General features: G+C 39.5%; 1 protein-coding gene across 1 annotated transcript in view; it reads right to left on the bottom strand.

The window, feature by feature from the left end:
• Positions 1–3,104: 3,104 nt before the first annotated feature.
• The window catches only part of znhit6 (zinc finger HIT-type containing 6), a 32,675-nt gene continuing 14,802 nt past the window's right edge, over positions 3,105–20,977 (bottom strand). The window contains exons 6-10 of the mRNA XM_039811821.1: positions 16,704–16,772; positions 16,347–16,427; positions 13,840–13,920; positions 6,669–6,793; positions 3,105–4,239 (exon numbers count right to left, since the gene is read on the bottom strand). Of these exons, the coding sequence (XP_039667755.1) occupies positions 3,656–4,239; positions 6,669–6,793; positions 13,840–13,920; positions 16,347–16,427; positions 16,704–16,772 (940 nt within the window). The 3' untranslated portion in view covers positions 3,105–3,655. The remainder of the gene's footprint in view (positions 4,240–6,668; positions 6,794–13,839; positions 13,921–16,346; positions 16,428–16,703; positions 16,773–20,977) is intronic.

The raw sequence follows: 20,977 nt of genomic DNA, 5'->3' as shown, positions 1-20,977 counted from the left end.
TATGCCATGTGAAAATGTGTGACATCAGGCTCTGGAAACTCTGGCTCTGGTTTTGTGCTTCACTACCTGCCTTTCCTGATGCAGGGTTGTGCTAACATTAGCCCGTTTCTGGATAAGGCCACCACAGCAGAGCCGTGTCCCGAAGCTGGTCTCATAAAAATCCAGCTCTGCACGCAGCACAATTGAGCCCTGCCCACCAAATCAAGACAAATTAAGTGCAAACCAACTACAGAAATTTCAAAGCCCTATTTACTTAAATTGGAAGAATTATTTCCAATGCCTGTGTTCTTCACAGACTAAAAAAAGCTCAAATTTACTTTTAACAGTTAATAGAAACCAAAGCACCGCTTTTGTGTGGTCGCATTGAGTAACTTTATTGAGATAGAAAATTAAGAGAACTGCTAAAATTAAATGGCTGGTAATTCAACACAGGCAAAGCCACGACAAATAAAGGAACAGATGTGTAGGCTACGACTTTGTACTTTCATCCACTTGGTGATATGTTACATCAGTTTCTACACGGGAAAAACTGTGTATTAGTCTGCTCAAAAGGTACCACATATCAAAGTACTGTATGTTTTGATTCTGTATGGACAACAGATTTTGAATCCTATCGGAGTGTAAGACTATCAGTATCACAAAAACACTTACTACTGTGGGTGGCATGAGAAGACCTAACACAGCACCACTGTGGCCTGGCTGGGACACAGCATCTCCTTTGCTTCTCTTAAGGAATAGATCAACATTTTGGAAAATGCCTTCATTTGCTTTCTTGCTGAGAGTGAGCGTAGGTTGGTAGGTGGATTTTGGCACACTTGGACTGAGCCTGGCAAGCTGTTTTCAAGTATTTACGCTAGGCTAGTTATTCCGCTGTTGACTAACACCTTGTATTTAACAGGAGAGTGGTATCGATCTTCTCATCTAATTCTAGGCAAAAACGTAAATAAGGATACTTCCCAAAATGTCACACTATTCCATCATATCATTGCATGGTCAAAACTTTGTCAAAAAAAGCTGAAAGAAACATTTCTGCAGAAAATTACAAGCAATGCTTTGGGCCGATTATGTTCATTCAGTAAACTGTATGAAGGCCCAGCTGGATATTATATGAGCACGTTCCAAAATGTATGGCAAAAACCTGAACATTAAAAATTTTTTAGGGAGGGATCTCTGCGTCCTCCCTTGCAGAGGGATGCACAGTCAGATGTGAGATCATTGCGTCTGACTGCAAAAGGGTGGAAAATGCGTCATCACAGGCCAGACATCAAAGAGCGCCCGTCCATAGGGGTTAACATCCAAAAGAGGTTAGCAGAGGTTATAAAAACACATCTATAAACACAGGCCCCACCAATGATCCACACTGTCAGTTATTAAAGGGAACTCTGTTGTCGTAACATTAGGTAAGAATATGGTACATAGAGGCACCACATGCGTAAGAACATTCACACAGGGAGACACGCGGGAGGTGTCAGAAAAACGAGCATGTCAACATTAACTTTTGTTAGCTGATGGAAAAATGAGACTAATGGTCTTGACAGAAAGGAGAAATTCGTTGAACTTCAAAGGTGATGGAGGCACGAGGGGTTGGTTTCCTTAAAGCGCCCATATTCTGCTCATTTTCAGGTTCATAACTGTATTTTAAGATTGTACCAGAATAGGTTTACATGGTTTAATTTTCAAAAAACACCATATTTTTGTTGTACTGCACAGCTCTCTCTCACTGCTGCAGATCCTCTTTTCACCTGGTTTCTGTTTTAGCTACAGAGTGAGACCTCTTTTCATCTTCTTCTTCTGTACGATCTTTGATTGCACTCGCACATGCGCAGTAGTTCAGATGTAGAGCATGTCAGCTAGCTAACTCTAGAGACAGTAAAAGAAAGGCTGTTTCTCCAACTTTGGTCAGTTACAAGGCAGGATTAGCTGGGAGACTTCTTCTAAATGAGGGCGCACATGTAAGTAGTTCTTTTGTAGATTATGGTGAACTTGTGTGTGTTGTAGCAGTGCTTTGCTATTGAGAACGACGTAGCATGCTAGCGATTAGCATGCTAACGAGCTAACGGTTGTGGTTAGCCAGCTCATTTTGGACTGTGACGTCACAGTCCGAGCCGATTTTGAACAGCTCACTAGGAGACTGAAGGCAGGACACATTCAGAAACCTGTATCTCACTCAAAACAGCATGGATGGATTTTTTTCAAAGTTTGTATGTGTGTGGAAGCACCAGAGACACAAAAGAACACCCCAAATCCCAGAAAAAGTGATTTTTTCATAATATGGGCACTTTAAGTTTTCAATTAAACAAATAATCGACAGAGGGACACATGAACTGTTAAACACAAAGACTTTTCGGAAACACTTTACTTGAAAGTGTCGACATAATCATGACATGACACTGTCATAACTATGACACGACACTGTCATGAACGTGTCATTAAGTGTCATTCGGACATGACAAGTTGACATTATTTTTGTTGTCTTGGTCATGATCATGACAAGTTGACATTAAATTGGTTTGGGATGTCTTTGTAATGACAACTTGACATTAACCAGGATGACATTACCAGAGGATGTCTTTGTCATGACAACTTGACATAATGGCATCCTGTTTAATGTCAAGTTGTCTTAATAAGGACACTCTAAAGAAATTTAATGTCAAGTTGTCATGACAAATACATCTTCTGGTAATGTCATCCTGGTTAATGTCAAGTTGTCATTACAAAAACATCCCGAACAAATTGAATGTCAACTAGTCATGACAAAGACAACTTCTGGTAATCACTAGGTAGTCACTTTGATTAATGTCAAGTTGTCATAATCAAGACAACCCAAACAATGTCAACTTGTCATGACAAAAAACAAATGACAGAAGTCATAAACATTTGACTTGTTTATAACGTTTATGACACGTTCATGACAGTGTCATGTCACGATTTTATTTAAAGACCGTTTTTCAAGGTACTCAAAAAATCTGAGATAGCTAAAAGCACACTAAAGACATTATAGCACAAGACATTAAATCAAACCCTGAGCACAAACAAGCTTTCTACTGACATCAATTAGCAGTAGTTTCAGTGCTTTCAATCATATCACATGATCTTTACCAGGATTGGTTTGTCCATTTGGAAATGGAAATGTGCATGTTTATTTTTATTCAGAACACTTTGAGTCCATGTTTGCTCAAAGTTGAGTTTCTCAGTGCACACTGTTGATATTGGAAACAGGACTTAAAACAATTTCACCTCAAGGTCCACTTATACAGTAAGGTGTTCTGGAGATTTTACACATACATACATACATATGAGATTAGCTAAAATTGTATTTTCCATGTGCTTGGTCTGATACTATTGTCCACATCCACCACACATGAGCAGCAGTATAAAACAAATACAAAATGATTTCCAAAAGAAAAGTCTTTATTTAAGAAAGCATGCTTCCAAACAGAATAGCTAAATCTAAATTATAAACATTAAACAGTGAAATGATTCCACACATATACAATGATGCAGCGGTATCAACCATGGTTCTTGTTTCTTAAAACAACTTAAAAAACTGTTGCGTGGCATTCGTCCACTCTACAGCACACTGACACAAGATTGATGACTTCCTGTCAAATATGTCGCCCTTCTCATTCATTTCACCCTGAACATCTGGGCATTATCATTCCAGTCCACAGCTGTCAGCAGCATTAGCTGACTCATTTTCATCATGACAGAGATTGGTATGGACAGGCCCCGGCTCTTTAACAGCATCCTCCTTAGTCATGCTGAGCTCAGCACTCTTTGACAGCTCACTTGTCATCATGGAACCAGAGATGTCCTCATTTATACACTGACCCCTGCTGCTGTCGCTGCGTTTATTAAAACCATCAACATTAACAGCCACACTGTCTGCTGGTTCATCTTTAATCACCTCCATGTCATTAGCAGGGCTTTTGGCACTATCGCAGCTCTTTCCACATGGGTTATTGTCTTCAGTGTTACCTTCCTCCTTCTCTTTCTCTTCATCACTACTGTCTATGATCTCTCCCTCCTCTATCTCTCCCTTCCCTGCTTCCATCTTGGCCCATTTCACTTGTGGGGGTTCAGTTTTAGGTCTGGTCTCCGGGGTTCCTATCCAGATGTTAGTCCCCCCCGGGGTGCAAGCTCCTTGCAGAAATGGTGAAACTTGGATCACATCGTCCTTCTCTTGGTCCACCCCTTCCTTCTTTGTTGCAAAACTATTGCAGGCTGATGCAGGTTCAGCTGAAACAATATGACCAGATTTGTTTAAAAAAAAAAAAACATGATTTAAAAATGGCTCTTGCAACAGTAAAAGTCTTGCATGTCCAAATGTATACACAAATCATCAGAGTGGTCAGTTGCACAAAGAGGGTTAGAGCACAGCTGGGGTCATGCTTAAACAGAAATGGTGAGAAAGAAGGGAACAGTACAGGCAGTTTGTGAATGATGACGCTATGGTTTGGCTCCATGCTGGTTTCCAGGATGAGGCAGCGTGCCAAGCAATTAGTTATGCAATAAAGTAGGGTGGATGTGTGTGAAAGAAAGGCTGCAGAATAAATGATGGCAAGAACAATAATTGTGAATTATAAGCAATTACTCCCAAAATGGTCTACCCACAGTCTGCTGAATTATAAAACGCATGAACCCATTTATGTAAAATTTACTCTAAACGTCAGACACTTTTGCCAACACATTTTCGCCTCTATCCTAAGAAATGGTTAGCAAGCCAAACCCAAATATGTAATAGAAAGATTAACGTAATTCCGATTTTCTTCTTTGTGCTGTAACACAAGAGAATTAAAAAGCTATGCTTGCCTCCAATTAACCATTTATCTTCAGCACGGGCCATTACTTACAGAATTTAAAGGCTTCACCATTTTTGACCTTATAAAGTTGAGGTGAATTAAGAGTTTGAGTCTTGGGTTGAGTGCATTCTCAACTGACCATAAATAAAAATTATAGGCCTGCTTTAGTCCAATGTTGAAACACATTACTGCTGTAAAGCAACATTTCATAGATTTAGAACAGAATAGAAACTTAGATATAGATCTTGAGGTTATTTTTGTAACCATGAGTAAGATGTCTCAGTATTATGCTGCCCTATACACATATTCATTACGACACCCATGTGGCTGGCAGTCGTGATGTCCCCACCTCTATACATGGGCGACACAGTGTCACATGCCAATCAAACACCTCTTCTCGCTTCAGAAGTCAAGCTATCTTCACCTGTATAACAAGGGTAGCCTAATTATCCTGGACAAACATAGTGGAGCAGACAGCACCTACATAATGGTAGATATATTTGCAGCAAAGTGTCAGTCTTGACTGGCTGAATGTAGTTTAAACTAGAATACTGACCGGCTGCATGCTGCGTGTTTTGGAGCCTGCTGGACCCTCAACATCACTTTATCCTCACTGGATGTGCCCCTGCCAGTGTCTGATTGCCCTTTATCACTTCCTTCCCAGCTTCCCATGCCATGGCATTTACAATTATCAGGATGTTTCTATGGCTAACATTATAGCAAAACAGTGTGGCACCAAGGCCTTATCACTGAAAAACACACACACACACACACACACACACACACACACACACACACACACACACACACACACAGAGAATAGAATTACCTCATTCGTCATTCAGCCTGTCTGGGTCTGACAGTGTAATGATACTGGGTTAGTGTGGTCTTTTGTGACCATACTAAGCCTACTGAGATATACACAGTTTGACCACACTGTGCACATCTGAGTCGGAGCAAACTGCTGTATGCTTTTACATGATATGCAGTCCTACTTTGTCATGACTCGTCTTGTCCTTAAACATCCGACACTGGAAGAGACAAACAGGTGAGAAAAGCCACAGGCTAATCTCCCGTTTTCTCATATTTTGTCATTTCACAACTCATGAGATCACCGCTCAAAAGTAAGCCATGTTTGATCCTCTTTTTGGCCACTGTCACTGTTGAGGTTGAGTTGCTGTGTGTGATGCTGAGCAGAACACCCTCATTTCCGTTGGGGTAGCATGTTGCCATAGTGAAAAATAAGAGAACAGGGAGTCTCAAAGTCTCAGCTGGAGAAACCAGGACATGATACAATGCTGTTGGAATTGGACAGTGGAGAGGGGTTGGCGTTTTGGGGCTAAGAAGGGTTTTGACTCATGTTGTATGTCCACCCTTTTGTTTAGTAACAGAAAACATATGCATTAAGCTAAATATAGTGTTGAAGAAATTAGTTTTTTACTAATAAAGCATTAGTAGATTAATGTCGGTGCAGACACTAGCTTACAGGTGCTCTAAGCGATGTCACACGTTTTTTAGGCTACAACATTTTTTGTCACATACAGCAAACATCGCCTCACTATCCGCCAGCTGTCTGTCCCCTGAACACACTGTTAAAAAATAAATAAATAAATAAATAAAACAAATTGGCCGACCTGACACACACAACATAAACAGTCTTCCAGCGTTAAAGCCAATAACCGACAAGAAGGATTTTGGGGTGGGGGTTGGGTTGGGGGTTAGTGCGTGGAAGCACGGAAGGGAGGGAGAGGGGACGGGATAAGGAGGAAGGAGGGGCGAGCTAGCCTTGTTTTGTTTGAAAATACTTTGAACGTCACCAAATATTGCTTAGAGCACCTTTAAAGCTAGATAATGAGGTTTGTTTACCTGGTCCTTTTAGTGGATACTCCTTCCAATGATCTCCGAGGACAATATGCAGCACAGGATATTCAATCAGTGTTTTGTAGCTCAGGTTGTCTCTTAGGGTCTTGCGAATGTCCAACTGATGGTACCTATTTCAGATCAAATTGAGGCATAAAAAGAGGCCATTAAAAGACAACATAGTTACAGCATGCTAGGTAAATTATGTGAATTTGGCTCATTTTAGGTAATTTCAAGGTTGTTAAGTAGCAACAAAGAAAAGAAAAAATGGCAACTGTTAAAACATTTTAACTAGCAACTGCTGCTCTTTATTTCCAGCAGCCTGTGGTACGTTGATGGCTAAGAATCTTTTGAGGATTGATAGAGATTAAAGTCATGGCTTGGCACATTGAAGATCCTGCTTGGTGTTCATCTCAAGAGATGGAAACTGACTTTACCAAGAATCAACAGCTCTCACATTAAGCAGGTCTCTTATACCTCCTTTAGCTTTTTGTTCAAGATGACATCAGTGTAGTCTTGTTTCTAAGTAGTCCTGTCATGCATTAGGAATGGTCATAAATCACCAGACTAAATGGTTAACTGGATTATTGGGAAACAAGGCTTGCCTCTAAACTCAACTGATTCAGAACCATCCAACTTAGGCCGTCAACACCAAAATATGAGGAATCATATATTTTGGATATATACAGTAACTGGCACCACCCCCATCAAGCATCAAGCCCGTGCCGGACTAAGGATTGTTGAGCCATTGTTTGTTTTGCTAAAAGCAGAAGCAGACTGAGAACCACCCAGGTAGACACCCACTCACAAAGCCAATCAAAGCCGTCTGCTATAATGTGACATTTACAGGTCTTTACTGGTGGGCCAACTTCCAAGAAGCCCTCCCTTCCCACAAATACATGGCAAAATGTAAAGGAGATAGGGATAGAGAGAAGGGATAGCCTTTGGGTCTCAAAACACAGGGCATTTCTTGCCACAGTACAACAATTGGTTGCTGCAGGGTATTTCTAGCCTGACATCAGAAGAGTAGAAATAGCCTATGTAAAGATAGATTCTAGGTTAGAAAGAAAAAAGGTACCAACGACAGGGTCAAAGATTAAGCATTGAAACAATTTTGTGAAGCTGGTATGTGCAAAGTAATTAAAGAAAGCAGGGTATCTACACTTTGCATTTGCAATGTGCATAGCAGACAGAGTACGGTTTCCATTTCATTTGGTTTTATGTCTAACATGTAATTAATTATTGTTTCGCGGATGTTATTTTTTATTTTTGTGGAAACAAAAACTAAACAAAAACATGAGTGTATGTAAACAACAGTAGGAGAGGGGTAGATAGCAAAGCAGATTGTGGCGCCCTGTGGTGCTGATGCGATTGTTAAAGCTCTGGCCATTTCTAAAACACGGCTGGATGGCTCAGCCAAGAACACGCACACATCTGGTCTCTATATAGTGTTCTAGTGAATGAACAGAACAGAGGGCAAGACTGATGTTCTCTTTAGGGAGGCTCCTATTGTTTTCCCCTCTACTGCTAAGACCCATCAGCACAGATCCAGAAGTGGACAAATATACTAAAAACACATTATTATTACACAGCCTGCTAGTTGGTACCAGCTTTGCTTTGTGAAATTGACTTACTGTAACAAATTTTAAGAAATCTGTTCTTGTTTGGGTAGTTGTTGTATTTGGACAGTATATGCATGCTCCTATGCACCTTTTTTTAATATATTATTGTTGTTGCCAATACTATGTCCTCGGTGTTGTGTGTCCTAAAGTAATGACAGACCAGGAGCACATTTATAAATGAACAAATCAGACCTTGAAAGAAAAGCTGCTCATGCCAAACTGTTGATGTGAGAATTTGCAGATCTCTCAAATATATGAACCAATATATAGCATGCACATTTTGGACAACAAACCGTGAATTTGAAGAAAATGTTCCAATGACATCGCAACTTATTATGAGTGCTACCCATGTGATTGCTGCTTTGATCTCAAAGCCATAAACCACTATCCATAGCATCAACATTTTTAAATATATAGTAGGATTATGCTTAATTTTTTGCATATGCATTTTTGGATGGAGGTGCAGATTGGATTGACGAGATGTTTCATGTGTACAAATGGCCTTTAAGGAGAAACTGCCCAAAAGTGCAAGCCATTATCCCTATATTTCACAGATTATGCTTCTCGTCCTCACTATGACAACAATCTTTTCACCTTGCCTTCAAATGTGGGCATTCAGAACACATATACAGTACAAACTCTTGCCCTTAGAATTGGCGTGACAACACAATGTTTGAACTAGTTAGTTTCAAGCATATCCAGTGCTATAATCTCAAAGTACAGCCGAGGCTGACTGGAAACTCAATAAATAAGGATTACCACAGATTTATACAGGTATAAAAATTACAACAATCCAACTGTGACACTGAACAGTTATGCAATATAATCTGCTTGCTATTTTAGTGACAATACCCAAAACCAGTCCAGCATTGCAGCAGACTTGAGGAAGCATCTGCTGCACAGAAACAAACTTTAACATTGCTTTAGGGCAAGCTGAGGGAGAGCACATCGACAGGCACAGGAGTGCTAAGGTGGGGGATTTGCCACAAATATGCACTGCTTGGACAGGACAGAAACATCACTGTCTGGTGGGTCCACAACACTGTTTAAAAAACTGAATGCACACAGAGGTTTCCTTTTTTGGCTGCAAATGTCAAAACAGCATGTCTACTTCTGGAACGTCCACAGGCTGACTGAGAGGAAAAGAAGAGGTAAGGGAAAGGAGGAAAGGGCATCCTCTAGATCTCAAGAGTTGGATGAATACAAAATAAGCATGAAAAATAACACAAACAAACTTCCAGAAGGGTGTGAATGGTTCTCTTGATGCACAGGCTGTCTCCTTTCCAGTAAGAGAATGTTGACTGGTTACACAGCTATGTTTAGTTTAGCACAAGCGCTCCTTTATTGGAGTGGGTTGATATTCCAGTAGACATTTAACAACAAAAACATGCAGTCATAGCCTTTGTGTTAACAAACAGCCTCTACGTAGCCATGACTACTGCTGTATGACTTTATAACATTAATATTATGTTTCAAAATGAATAGCTTTCTTCAGCATTTTTCAAAAATGTGGAGGCCCCATTGTGGTTGTAATGCTTTGACCTTGTTTGGGACCCCTTAAATGGGATGTAAGCTCATTCTTTAGGGGCCTCTCTTCTTATTTCCTTTAACTTAATTCCCCCTTGGACAAGCATACTCATTTCCCCCCACTTCCATTGATCCACAGTTTGTATAATATTGATAATAAAAACTTGAACTCAAAAAATTGAACTACATACTTAACAGTCCTTCATTATACAACCCCATACTCAAGCTCTTAAGGTATGACAAGCAAAGGTTACTAAGAGAGAAAGTGGGATGGAGAGAGGGAGATTCATGTAACTACACTAATTATTATCACAGACTTGACAAGACACAGTCAAGATACAATTTTCTTTCTCCAAGTCTGATTTACGACTGTGACTGTGTCAGACTAATACCGGTTAGGAGTCATTTATAAAATATTTCTCCGGAAACTGGTTACACTGTTGTGAATTTTATGAATCATTTATTGGAGATTTTTCAGAAAATGCTTGTGCCCACTCTAAGCAGGATTTTGACAGCCTGAAAAAAGTCATGACATACTCAATCCATAGATGTGTTGGTTCTCAGTGGACAAGTTTGAAAAAAAATGTTTTCATTTTATTAAAAGAAGAAAAAAAAAAACTGTGAGCTTGGTATGTGAACAGTACACACGTCATTCATCAAGTTTTCCCAATGCCGGCTCTCCAGCTCAGATTATTGTAACATTATGAAGGGTCAGAGGTGTGCCTTGTTTGTGTGTAAGTGTAATGTAGTCTGCATCCATATATGGGAAATGAATATTATATGAGCAAAAATTAAACCAGATGCAACTATGGCAGTATGAAAAATCTTACTAATCACATTTGATTATGATCCACCTGTGCATGTTTATGACCATGCTGGAGGTATTAATGGTGTGCTAAGTAACACATTTTGTATGTTATTATAATGGTAGGTTTGTATGTGATTAGGGCTCATTGTCTTTAATGGTTATTTAGTATACTTGCAGTTCCAGCATTTGTTTGTGACTAGGGATTGTCCTGATCTGAAAACATACAGTGCCTTGCGAAAGTATTCGGCCCCCTTGAACGTTTCGACCTTTTGCCACATTTCAGGCCTCAAACATAAAGATATAAAACTGTAATTTTTTGTGAAGAATCAACAACAAGTGGGTCCCAATTATGAAGTGGAACGAAATTCATTGGCTATTTCAAACTTTTTTAACAAATAAAAAACTGAAAAATTATTCAGCCCCTTTACTTTCAGTGCAGCAAACTCTCTCCAGAAGTTCAGTGAGGATCTCTGAATGATCCAATGTTGACCTAAATGACTAATGATGATAAATAGAATCCAGCTGTGTGTAATCAAGTCTCCGTATAAATGCACCTGCTCTGTGATAGTCTCAGAGGTCCGTGTAAAGCGCAGAGAGCATCATGAAGAACAAGGAACACACCAGGCAGGTCCGAGATACTGTTGTGGAGAAGTTTAAAGCCAGATTTGGATACAAAAAGATTTCCCAAGCTTTAAACATCCCAAGGAGCACTGTGCAAGCGATAATATTGAAATGGAAGGAGTATCAGACCACTACAAATCTACGAAGACCCGGCCGTCCCTCTAAACTTTCAGCTCATACAATGAGAAGACTGATCAGAGATGCAGCCAAGAGGCCCATGATCAATCTGGATGAACTGCAGAGATCTACAGCTGAGGTGGGAGACTCTGTCCATAGGACAACAATCAGTCGTATACTGCACAAATCTGGCCTTTATGGAAGAGTGGCAAGAAGAAAGCCATTTCTTAAAGATATCCATAAAAATGTGTCGTTTAAAGTTTGCCAAAAGCCACCTGGGGAGACACACCAAACATGTGGAAGAAGGTGCTGTGGTCAGATGAAACCAAAATCGAACTTTTTGGCAACAATGCAAAACGTTATGTTTGGCGTAAAAGCAACACAGCTCATCACCCTGAACACACCATCCCCACTGTCAAACATGGTGGTGGCAGCATCATGGTTTGGGCCTGCTTTTCTTCAGCAGGGACAGGGAAGATGGTTAAAATTGATGAGAAGATGGATGGAGCCAAATACAGGACCATTCTGGAAGAAAACCTGATGGAGTCTGCAAAAGACCTGAGACTGGGACGGAGATTTGTCTTCCAACAAGACAATGATCCAAAACATAAAGCAAAATCTACAATGGAATGGTTCACAAATAAACATATCCAGGTGTTAGAATGGCCAAGTCAAAGTCCAGACCTGAATCCAATCGAGAATCTGTGGAAAGAACTGAAAACTGCTGTTCACAAACGCTCTCCATCCAACCTCACTGAGCTTGAGCTGTTTTGCAAGGAGGAATGGGCAAAAATGTCAGTCTCTCGATGTGCAAAACTGATAGAGACATACCCCGCGAACACTACAGCTGTAATCGCAGCAAAAGGGTGGCGCTACAAAGTATTAACTTAAGGGGGCTGAATAATTTTGCACGCCCAATATTTCAGTTTTTTATTTGTTTAAAAGGTTTGAAATATCCAATAAATTTTGTTCCACTTCATGATTGTGACCCACGTGTTGTTGATTCTTCACAAAAAATTACAGTTTTATATCTTTATGTTTGAGGCCTGAAATGTGGCAAAAGGTCGAAAAGTTCAAGGGGGCCGAATACTTTCGCAAGGCACTGTAAGTCAGCAAATATATTGCTTTCCTGCAAATTTTTCCTTCCACATTATATTAGCAGAAGCATACTCTGAGCTGTCCTCACAATCAATGTATCACCAGCTAGTCCTTCTTAAGAAATCTGGGTTTTTTGGGGTGAAAATCTGCAGAAACGCCCTGGCCCAATGAGCCTTATATATTATTAATCTATTCGTACGCAGTGTTATAAATTACCTTGTAATGACAAATGTAATATGCCTGTAATGCCATGATAAAGGTGACACTGTAAAGGTGTGTGAGCTCAGAGATAATGACACATTTAAAAGTACTCAAACTCTCATTAAATTCATGTAAGGGTAAAAGGTGGCAGCCTGGCAGCTCATGCTAAATCTTGGTTCGCATGTCACATCTCTAAACTCGTCTTTTAGTAATTCCTCCCTATATGCTGCCATCAAATATAATGTATCTGCTTAGAAAGTGTGTGCAGCCCTAAAAAAACAAAAGGAGTATGTGTGGCTGTAAAAAATGAAGGATGGGATGGGAGGTTTCATGACGTTTCATACTGGCCAGGAGGCCAATGATTATGAGCACCGAGGATCATCATTCACTCCATGACTAAGTGGAAATGGAGGACAGCCAAAGAATCCGAAAGTAGGCGCAGCAAATGGGTGCTATCAACACCACCACGCTGACCCCCCAAACAGACAGAGAGATGGGGCAAGAAGAGAGAGCAAACTATGCTATGGAAACATGAGTGAGAAAGAGAGTGAAGGAAAGCAGGAATGGAAGATTGAGATACAATTTCTTGATCAATGGCATTTCTCAATGTGGGAATCAAAGTCAAAAGAGGAGGAGAAAACCCTCTTAATTCCTGCCAAAAGTCTGTGTAGCTTTGCAGGAATTTACAAGTCAGTGATGTCATGCTTATGAACAAATTATTTCGATTTGATACACGCTGAATAAATCAGTCATGACTGGCAAGTCCAATCAAACGGTCAGAATGGTCACACGGACTGGATGCCTCTGCAATGACAGGATTCTGAAACATTTTATGAAATTAATATAAACCCTGTATCTTATCTTTAAATTATATATTAGTCCATAATAAGTGTTTGTTTTACTACTTTTGATGTATTGTGCAGAGCAACATTTGTAACTCCAATCACCTGCATCACCTCCACTTGCTTTGGCTGTATACAGTTTTGTTGGTATCTGTATAACTGCATTGCAACTTAGTACTAAATTATTCTAGAGACGGATATATATGACCAGTATTAGCTTATTGTAGTTCAGTATCAACAGTATTGTCGTTTCTATGGGAATCAAGGATGTATCACATTTATACATTCGTATTCATAAGAATTGAGACAGGTGACAAGTAAGTAAGTAAAGTAAATCTAACCTCACAGAGTTAGCCTTTCTCCCTTCTGCTTTCATGAAGACTTTCACATGATCGAACGGAGTGTGCACATACATCTTCAACCTGAAACAGAAATTCAACACAGGATGTTAAAGACTCAACTACAACCTAAAACAGACAATAAAGAACTGTACAGAATGTCCTAAGCTGGTTACCATAAAAGGTCAAAACACAAAGAGCTCATTGAGTGTAGCACAGGTGAGACCCATTGGTACAACTGTCTGGTATGCTGACTGATATATGTATAGGCTCTGACTGAGGTTTCTTGTGTAAGGGACAATCCTCCATGCAACTGATGGCCACGGCACCTGAGCCCATTGTAAACAGCCAACCAATGGGCCATGGAGAGTATAGCCCAACTCACTTGAATCTAGACTAAGCAGAGGTTGTGTCCAAATGGTTGGCACTGGATCAAGTTAGGCGTCTACTCCGGTCTACAATATGCGCTGGCTTTAGTTGTACAGTAGATTGCTTACTGCTGACTGTTATCAGTAGAGAGGTTAGGTCAGAGGAGTCAGATCGCTGTTCTGTTCGAGGTTCAGATTAGAAATACTAATGTTCTGCAATCAAAGAGCCTGCCTTGTTCAAAGACTGCAGTTCATGTTGGGAGAAACATGATCCTGGGAAATGAAAAAGGAATTGAAGCAAGAGCAAAATTACAAAGAGAAATGCAGGAAAGTAAGATTGTGACACCAAACCAATCCTGTGTGACTGAAATTGGATTGAGTTGATATTAAAGATAAGGACATAAAATGACCTTTGAATAATAGTTTTTTTGTAAATTCACAAACAGATTTTTTCCCTTAGTTACATTAAGGTAAATTGAACCTATCAATAGCAATAGTCTATTAATCTACTCTATGGGAAACATTCACAATCATGTTGAGCACAATTGTGAAAAGAAGGCACAGAGCAGCAGAGTAATTCATTCACTTCACAATCTACAGTTAATTCAATTAGGAATAGAAAACATATTTGAAAATGTCTGTGGAGAGGAAAAAAATATCTTTTTTAATCAAATACTGTGTGAATATGAATCTGTTAAGTATATTTGTGTCTTCACCCATTCCTTCTTATACAGGGCTCTTGTACATGCAAACTGATTTGTACTTAGTTTGTAACTGAGGCATAATCCCTAAACACACTGCTGCCACACTCAATTACAGGGGCTCTGGTCTGGCGTGCAGGCGAAAGTGGACCTGATACAGGTCATCAAAACCAAAGCTGCAGTCATGGCTTTTTAGACCAAGAATGGTGAGGATAGTAAAACTGAAATACAACAGGACATTATATTTCTGTGTTTTAACAACTGATAGATGTGTGCAGCAGTGGTGCTCAGGCTGCATCTTGACAACACAGTTTTAAACAATACAAAAAGCTCATATGCTATGTAATGTTCCCAGGACAATATGATGCAATAGCAAATTAATGTAACTGCGTCACACTGGTGTTGAGATTAGGGATTGTGTTTGATATGATACTATGCTGCAATAATGCAGATATTACTGTACAGTATATGCATTTCAACATCAATTATTGTGAGCAATTCAATTAGCTTTGTTTTCCCCAGTCTCATTCCGAGTTGTTATGAACATGAGAATCCAGTAACCAAACACAGCTTCACAGTTGTTGCCAATAGCAAAACTGCTCATTTGAACTTTTCAAGAGAAAACAATGGGCTGAGCAGGAGTCATTATAAGGTATTCCAAACCATATATCAAACTGGTGTGGACCCCTTGGTCTATTATCACATTGTTAAGTTTTCAAATTCTATTTATGAGTCGAGTGACTGAACCAAAACAACTCAGTAGTGGAATTTCTTCCACTAAATGCAGCACATTAATCAGGTTTCTGGCTTTGCTGAAGGATTTAGCAGGAACTGAAGTTGATGGCAATAATTTAACTCAATATAACCAAACTAACATGGCGACAAAGCTACATTCTGTACACTTTAACTTATGCCCTTGGACTTATTGCCAATATGGACACAGCTCACACTTCAGCTGTACAAGGTCCAAATGGCCTGTAGCAAAGGCCCCCATTGAATAAATAATAACTAACAACAACCACTGATTTACACAGCAGCTCACTGCTGTTTTTACAGTCTGTGCCTGATGACAACACCGGTAATCCTACAGCTTCAACTGTGCATGTTACATGTGTTTGACATGAACATGATGGTGTGTCTGTCTTGTAATGACCCAAGTTCATAAAGCAATCATGTTTTTAAAAGCCTAAAAAGCATATAGGGGTATGATCGTATCCACTTTAGTTAAGAAGTGATCCGTGGTTACAGCCTCATTGTAGGTTACACATATCTCAATCCGTGCCACAGAGAGGTTTACAGATTTTACATTTTGGAAAGATAGAGCACTGGTACCAGACTGGTACTGAGTTTGGGTTTGGGTATCGGCATCAAGGTAAAAAAAGTTGGATCGGTGTGTTCGTGCAATCAGAAAAAAAAACAGCGTTGATGTGAAAAGGCTCACTTTTGACGTGTCACAGGGTCTGACTCTGTAGGGTGGATATAAGGGGTCAAGATCTGCTCCAAGGTTTGCTTGTCGGACACCCTAAAACAAGAAAGAGATCGTTAACATCCAAATCACGATGTATAAACTATGAGTAGCTTTAACAACCCTGGACAAACATATATATCTTAATGGTCACTCTTGCTAACTCGCAGACTGTGGACCAACGTGGTCTATATACCGAAATGTTCCCAACATCAACAAGCACACTCCTTCTGAGTATTGAGATAGTATTCATAATTTGCTTTCAATTGACAAAACACTGACGCTTCAGCAGAAATATTATGGGTATATTATTCAAGAAATTGTGTAACTCACCGCCTCTGAATGAACTCTGTGCTACTTTGAGGAAAGATGAGCTTCAGGTGCCACAGGAACAGTTTTTCTCTAAATGAGACACAGAAAACTCATTTCTAGTTTCAGCTTATCATGAACAGTAGTGCTTGATGCCTGTTGTTCACAGACTGATGAGGTCACCACTGTTCTCTCAGCATCCCCTTCACAGTCAAACACAAATGTCCTTGTTTAAATTCAGAGCATACAATGGATTCAGCCTTAATCTGTCCAAGACAATACGCCTGGCTGCTTCCAAAATCTTGTCCATCTGTGTATGTGTGTGTGTGTGTGTGTGTGTGTGTGTGTGTGTGTGTGTGTGTGTGTGTGTGTGTGTGTGTGTGTGTGTGTGTGCGTGCGCATAAACCAGAGTCACCATGGAGACCATGACATATACACTCAATACTAAGACACCAGCTGGTGGATATCACTTTTTCTGGAGAAATGCTCTGGGCAGTGACTATTATCCGTGGTAGTTTTTTTTTTTTGGGTTGCTGGGCGTGCTCTACAACCAAACATTTATCCCCTAAACAGCTGCTGTGTTCATACCTACTAAAGTCATCATGATGCAGAAATAGTCAACAAAATGTAAGCTATCAAACAGTTTGGAAGATATGAAAAACAAGATGCAAGTCTGCCTATATTCTTTTAACGTAATGGATTAATTACTAGCAATTTTGACAGCCTATACACCAATTTGACACATTAAAATACATTTGACATTACAGAGTAGGGCTGTGTATTGGCAAGAATGTGGCGATACGATACGTATCATGATTCAATATGTATTGCAATATATTCCGATACGGTGCGTAAGGCGATATATTGGGATTTTTTTTTAAGTATAATTTTAGAAAAACTAACATTTAAAAAAAGACATGATGTTCAGAAAAGTCAAAGAAGTTTACTTTAGTAAACAATTCAGTACACAGAAAATCAAATGTTTATATGCTAAAGTAGGCCAAAGTTCAGCCAGGGCTACGTTGTTAGCTTCTAGCAAAAAGGCAGGCACTGCTAGGCACTGTTAGGCGAGGACACTAGTGGTGCGTCTCAGCATAGCCATCTAGCGGTAGGGGGTTGAAACGCAACATAAACGTGAACTTGAATATTTTTGAACGTTTATAAAAAAAGAAAATTTATATCGAATACAGTATTGCAAAATAAAATATCGCGATACTCAAGTGTATTGATTTTTTCTTACACCCCTATTACAGAGAAGCATTCCTGTTATGTAGATAAAACCAAGAAACACATAGAAAGTATCAGTTTGGTTGCCCCTGAGGAAGAGGATATAGTCTACTGGCACAGGCATCAATCAGTCCTGCTCTCCAGTCATATACCCAACATACTGAGCTGATTCTAACTACAAGGACTCGCGTTGACCAAGACCACAGAATTTGTCATAGGGTGGAGCTGATTCATCAACCCATTCTCCATCAGAGTTAAAGGACGGAGGCCTTGATGGATCTGAAGGGTGAAGATGAAACATACAACGCAAAGCATAATTGTAAGGCACATACGGGTGACCTTGTTATTAGGGCTCACCAAGAGAGATTCAGAGCACAACTTGGAGGTTTCTTTTGATATCTGTAATATAAATATTTTGGTATCTTTTTTTTTTTTAACTTATCTAAAAACAAGCTCTGCACAGCTATGTGTACAGTGGCCTTGAATACACTTTGGTTTTACTGTTGAAACAATACTAAAAATATATATTCCCTGTGCAACGCATAATAATATGCTAAAATTTAACAATATATGAATGTAAGTTTGGGTTAGCATGTTAGCATTAATCTCACAGTTAACAAATGCAAAGTATGACCACTAGATGGCTCTACAAGAGGTATAGAAGGAAGAAAAAGATAATAAGTCAGGCTGTTCAAGGCGCAACTCGTGGCTTTTAAACCAGCTGTATTTTAATGTACAAGCATTGTCTATGTTTTTAGAATTTCACCATGAAATAGCCATCTGAATAAAGGCTTTTTAACTTTTTCCAGAATGCCTTGGACCTTTTTCCTTTTTTGAACTTTTGTATCGCCTACCAAAAAGCACCTTCAATACACTTGTATGAACTTCCAAACATCACGTACATTTTCTTTTATAATCAATTAGTCAATAAAAAAAACTTTGATAATTCATTCATCATTTTAGTCATGTTTCAAAAAACAATGCAACAAAATAATTGGTTTCAGCTTCTCAATTGTGAAGATTTTTTGTTTTTCCTCTGCCAAATGAAAATGGCAATCAACCTATTAGTTACGGCATGCAGATATTTGAGCATAATTTGGACCTAAAATAAAATATGTATTTTACATTAAATGTACATGTTGGTGTTCATTCGTATTTACAGAACAATAGCAAGTGTTTATCAATTTGTGTTTTTATTCTCTTGTATTGGCAAAGACTGGTTCAACATTTAAACACATTTTATTTGGAGTCCACTTTCATTTGGAGTGGACTAACAGCAGAATACTGGTCGAATAAATAAAACGCAATACATCAAATACATATTCTGACAAACTTCTAATCACTGGCAATGAGCTGCTCAACTCTACTCCATCTGTCTTTTGGCAGCAGGTAGGGGTCTGGTGCTTGTGAGTTTCTTTTGTGGATCCAGATGGTAGCATTATACAGCAGGGGGCATGTTTTGTTTTCCTTGAAAACAGAAACAGGATGGGTAGGAGTAGGAAGTCTATGTAAGTATGCAGACCATCCAATGAAAGGTGGTTGTGAGTTTCCACTTGGATGTAAGGAGAGGGTGAATTGGTAAAGCTGTAATGTAGTGAAGGTAGCAGCAGGCATGTTGGGAGTTAAAACAATGGCCTGGGAGGGGATTCCCTACGCAACTGTAGACGTACCTAACATCTCCAACCCCTTAGTCAGAGGAATTTATGTGTTTGCTCAGTTTTGGCCAAGTTTCTTCTTTAGTGCATTGGTGTGTGTGCATGTGTATACGTGTGCAGGTGTGCATGTGTTTGTACGTGCAAGCAAATGAGGGTGGAGCACCAGGTGTGATGCCATTATTCTGTCATTACAGCAAATGGAAACTATGTCTTTCAATGGAAAAGGGGCTTGCCCAAAGATGCATGCAATCATTTCAGGCAAGGCCAGAGTGCATACCTGGGATAAGTGCCATCATTCATTGTCAGGGGAAAAAAAAGAGGAGAGAGCAGCATAAAAAAGTCAAAACAGAAGCATCAACAGAAGGGGACAACTGCTTGGAATACCAGAACCTGAAAAATATCAGGACGCACAACCTAGTCCTTCAACAGTTATTGCTGAAGGGCCTTGAGAGAGGCATTTAAAGTCTAAAAGGACAGCAAACAGTAAAAATACTAGTTGTGCAAGGCAGTTCCTGTGTATAAATGTGTATATGAGAAGTACAATTCCTGCTGAAAATTCCTGTAAAATTAAATGCTTAAACCACACTAAGATTGTGTTGAAAGGTTTATAACCTCAAAACAATCCCATGCAGTAAGCTATCTGCTACCTTACATGGCCTGCATTAAAAGGCATTTTCTCCTTCAAGAGGGATTATTCATCAAGCAGCTTGTTGGACCACAAGAACTAAGCCTAACCAAATAAAATAGGATTGGTACATGGCCAGAATAGAGTGGAATACATTTAAACACATTTCATTATTAATAATGTACAAGTGATTAACTGCTTGTTTCTAGGGGGAAAATCGGATTCCTTAAAATCTCTCAGTTCATGACTTATCTACTATATGGCTATCAATCTATGACTGTAGATGTGTTTTGTGTTTTGTATTTGCATGTGCAGAAGAATACTGTCCAGTATCCAAAATTAACGATAAGCAGGACAGTTTATGATCAGCTCTGGAAGTAATACTGTGAGCTCTGGATTCTGATTTTGTTTTGTCTCATTCTGAAGCCTCAGTGTCCTGAGTAAAAAAACCTTGAGGTTTCAAATTATTTTCAGCAGCCTGAGTTGCTTAGAGAGGGTGGAAGCGGTCATCTTTTGCTGCTTCCTAAGTGGTTGCCGTTTCTGCTTTCTTTAATTGGCAGCACAATAGTATTTTGTTTCCCTAACTATGCTACACAATATAGGTAGCTAAAATCACTAGACTGGAATTCTTACGAAAACTTAAAATCCTTAAAGTAGGCCCACAGAAAGCCTCACTTTTAGGTAGGCAGGCATTGATATTCAGTCAAGCAATATAGGGACAGATTTTAATACGCAAGCTAGTAATTGAAGTTAGTGAGTGAGTTTCAAGCCCTGAAGCTAGACTGAAAAGT

The sequence above is a fragment of the Perca fluviatilis genome, chromosome 9, assembly GCF_010015445.1.
Source record: "Perca fluviatilis chromosome 9, GENO_Pfluv_1.0, whole genome shotgun sequence".
Taxonomy (NCBI): Eukaryota; Metazoa; Chordata; class Actinopteri; order Perciformes; family Percidae; genus Perca; species Perca fluviatilis.
The sequence above is the reverse complement of the archived record's forward strand: the minus strand, read 5'-3'. Positions and strand labels throughout refer to the sequence as shown.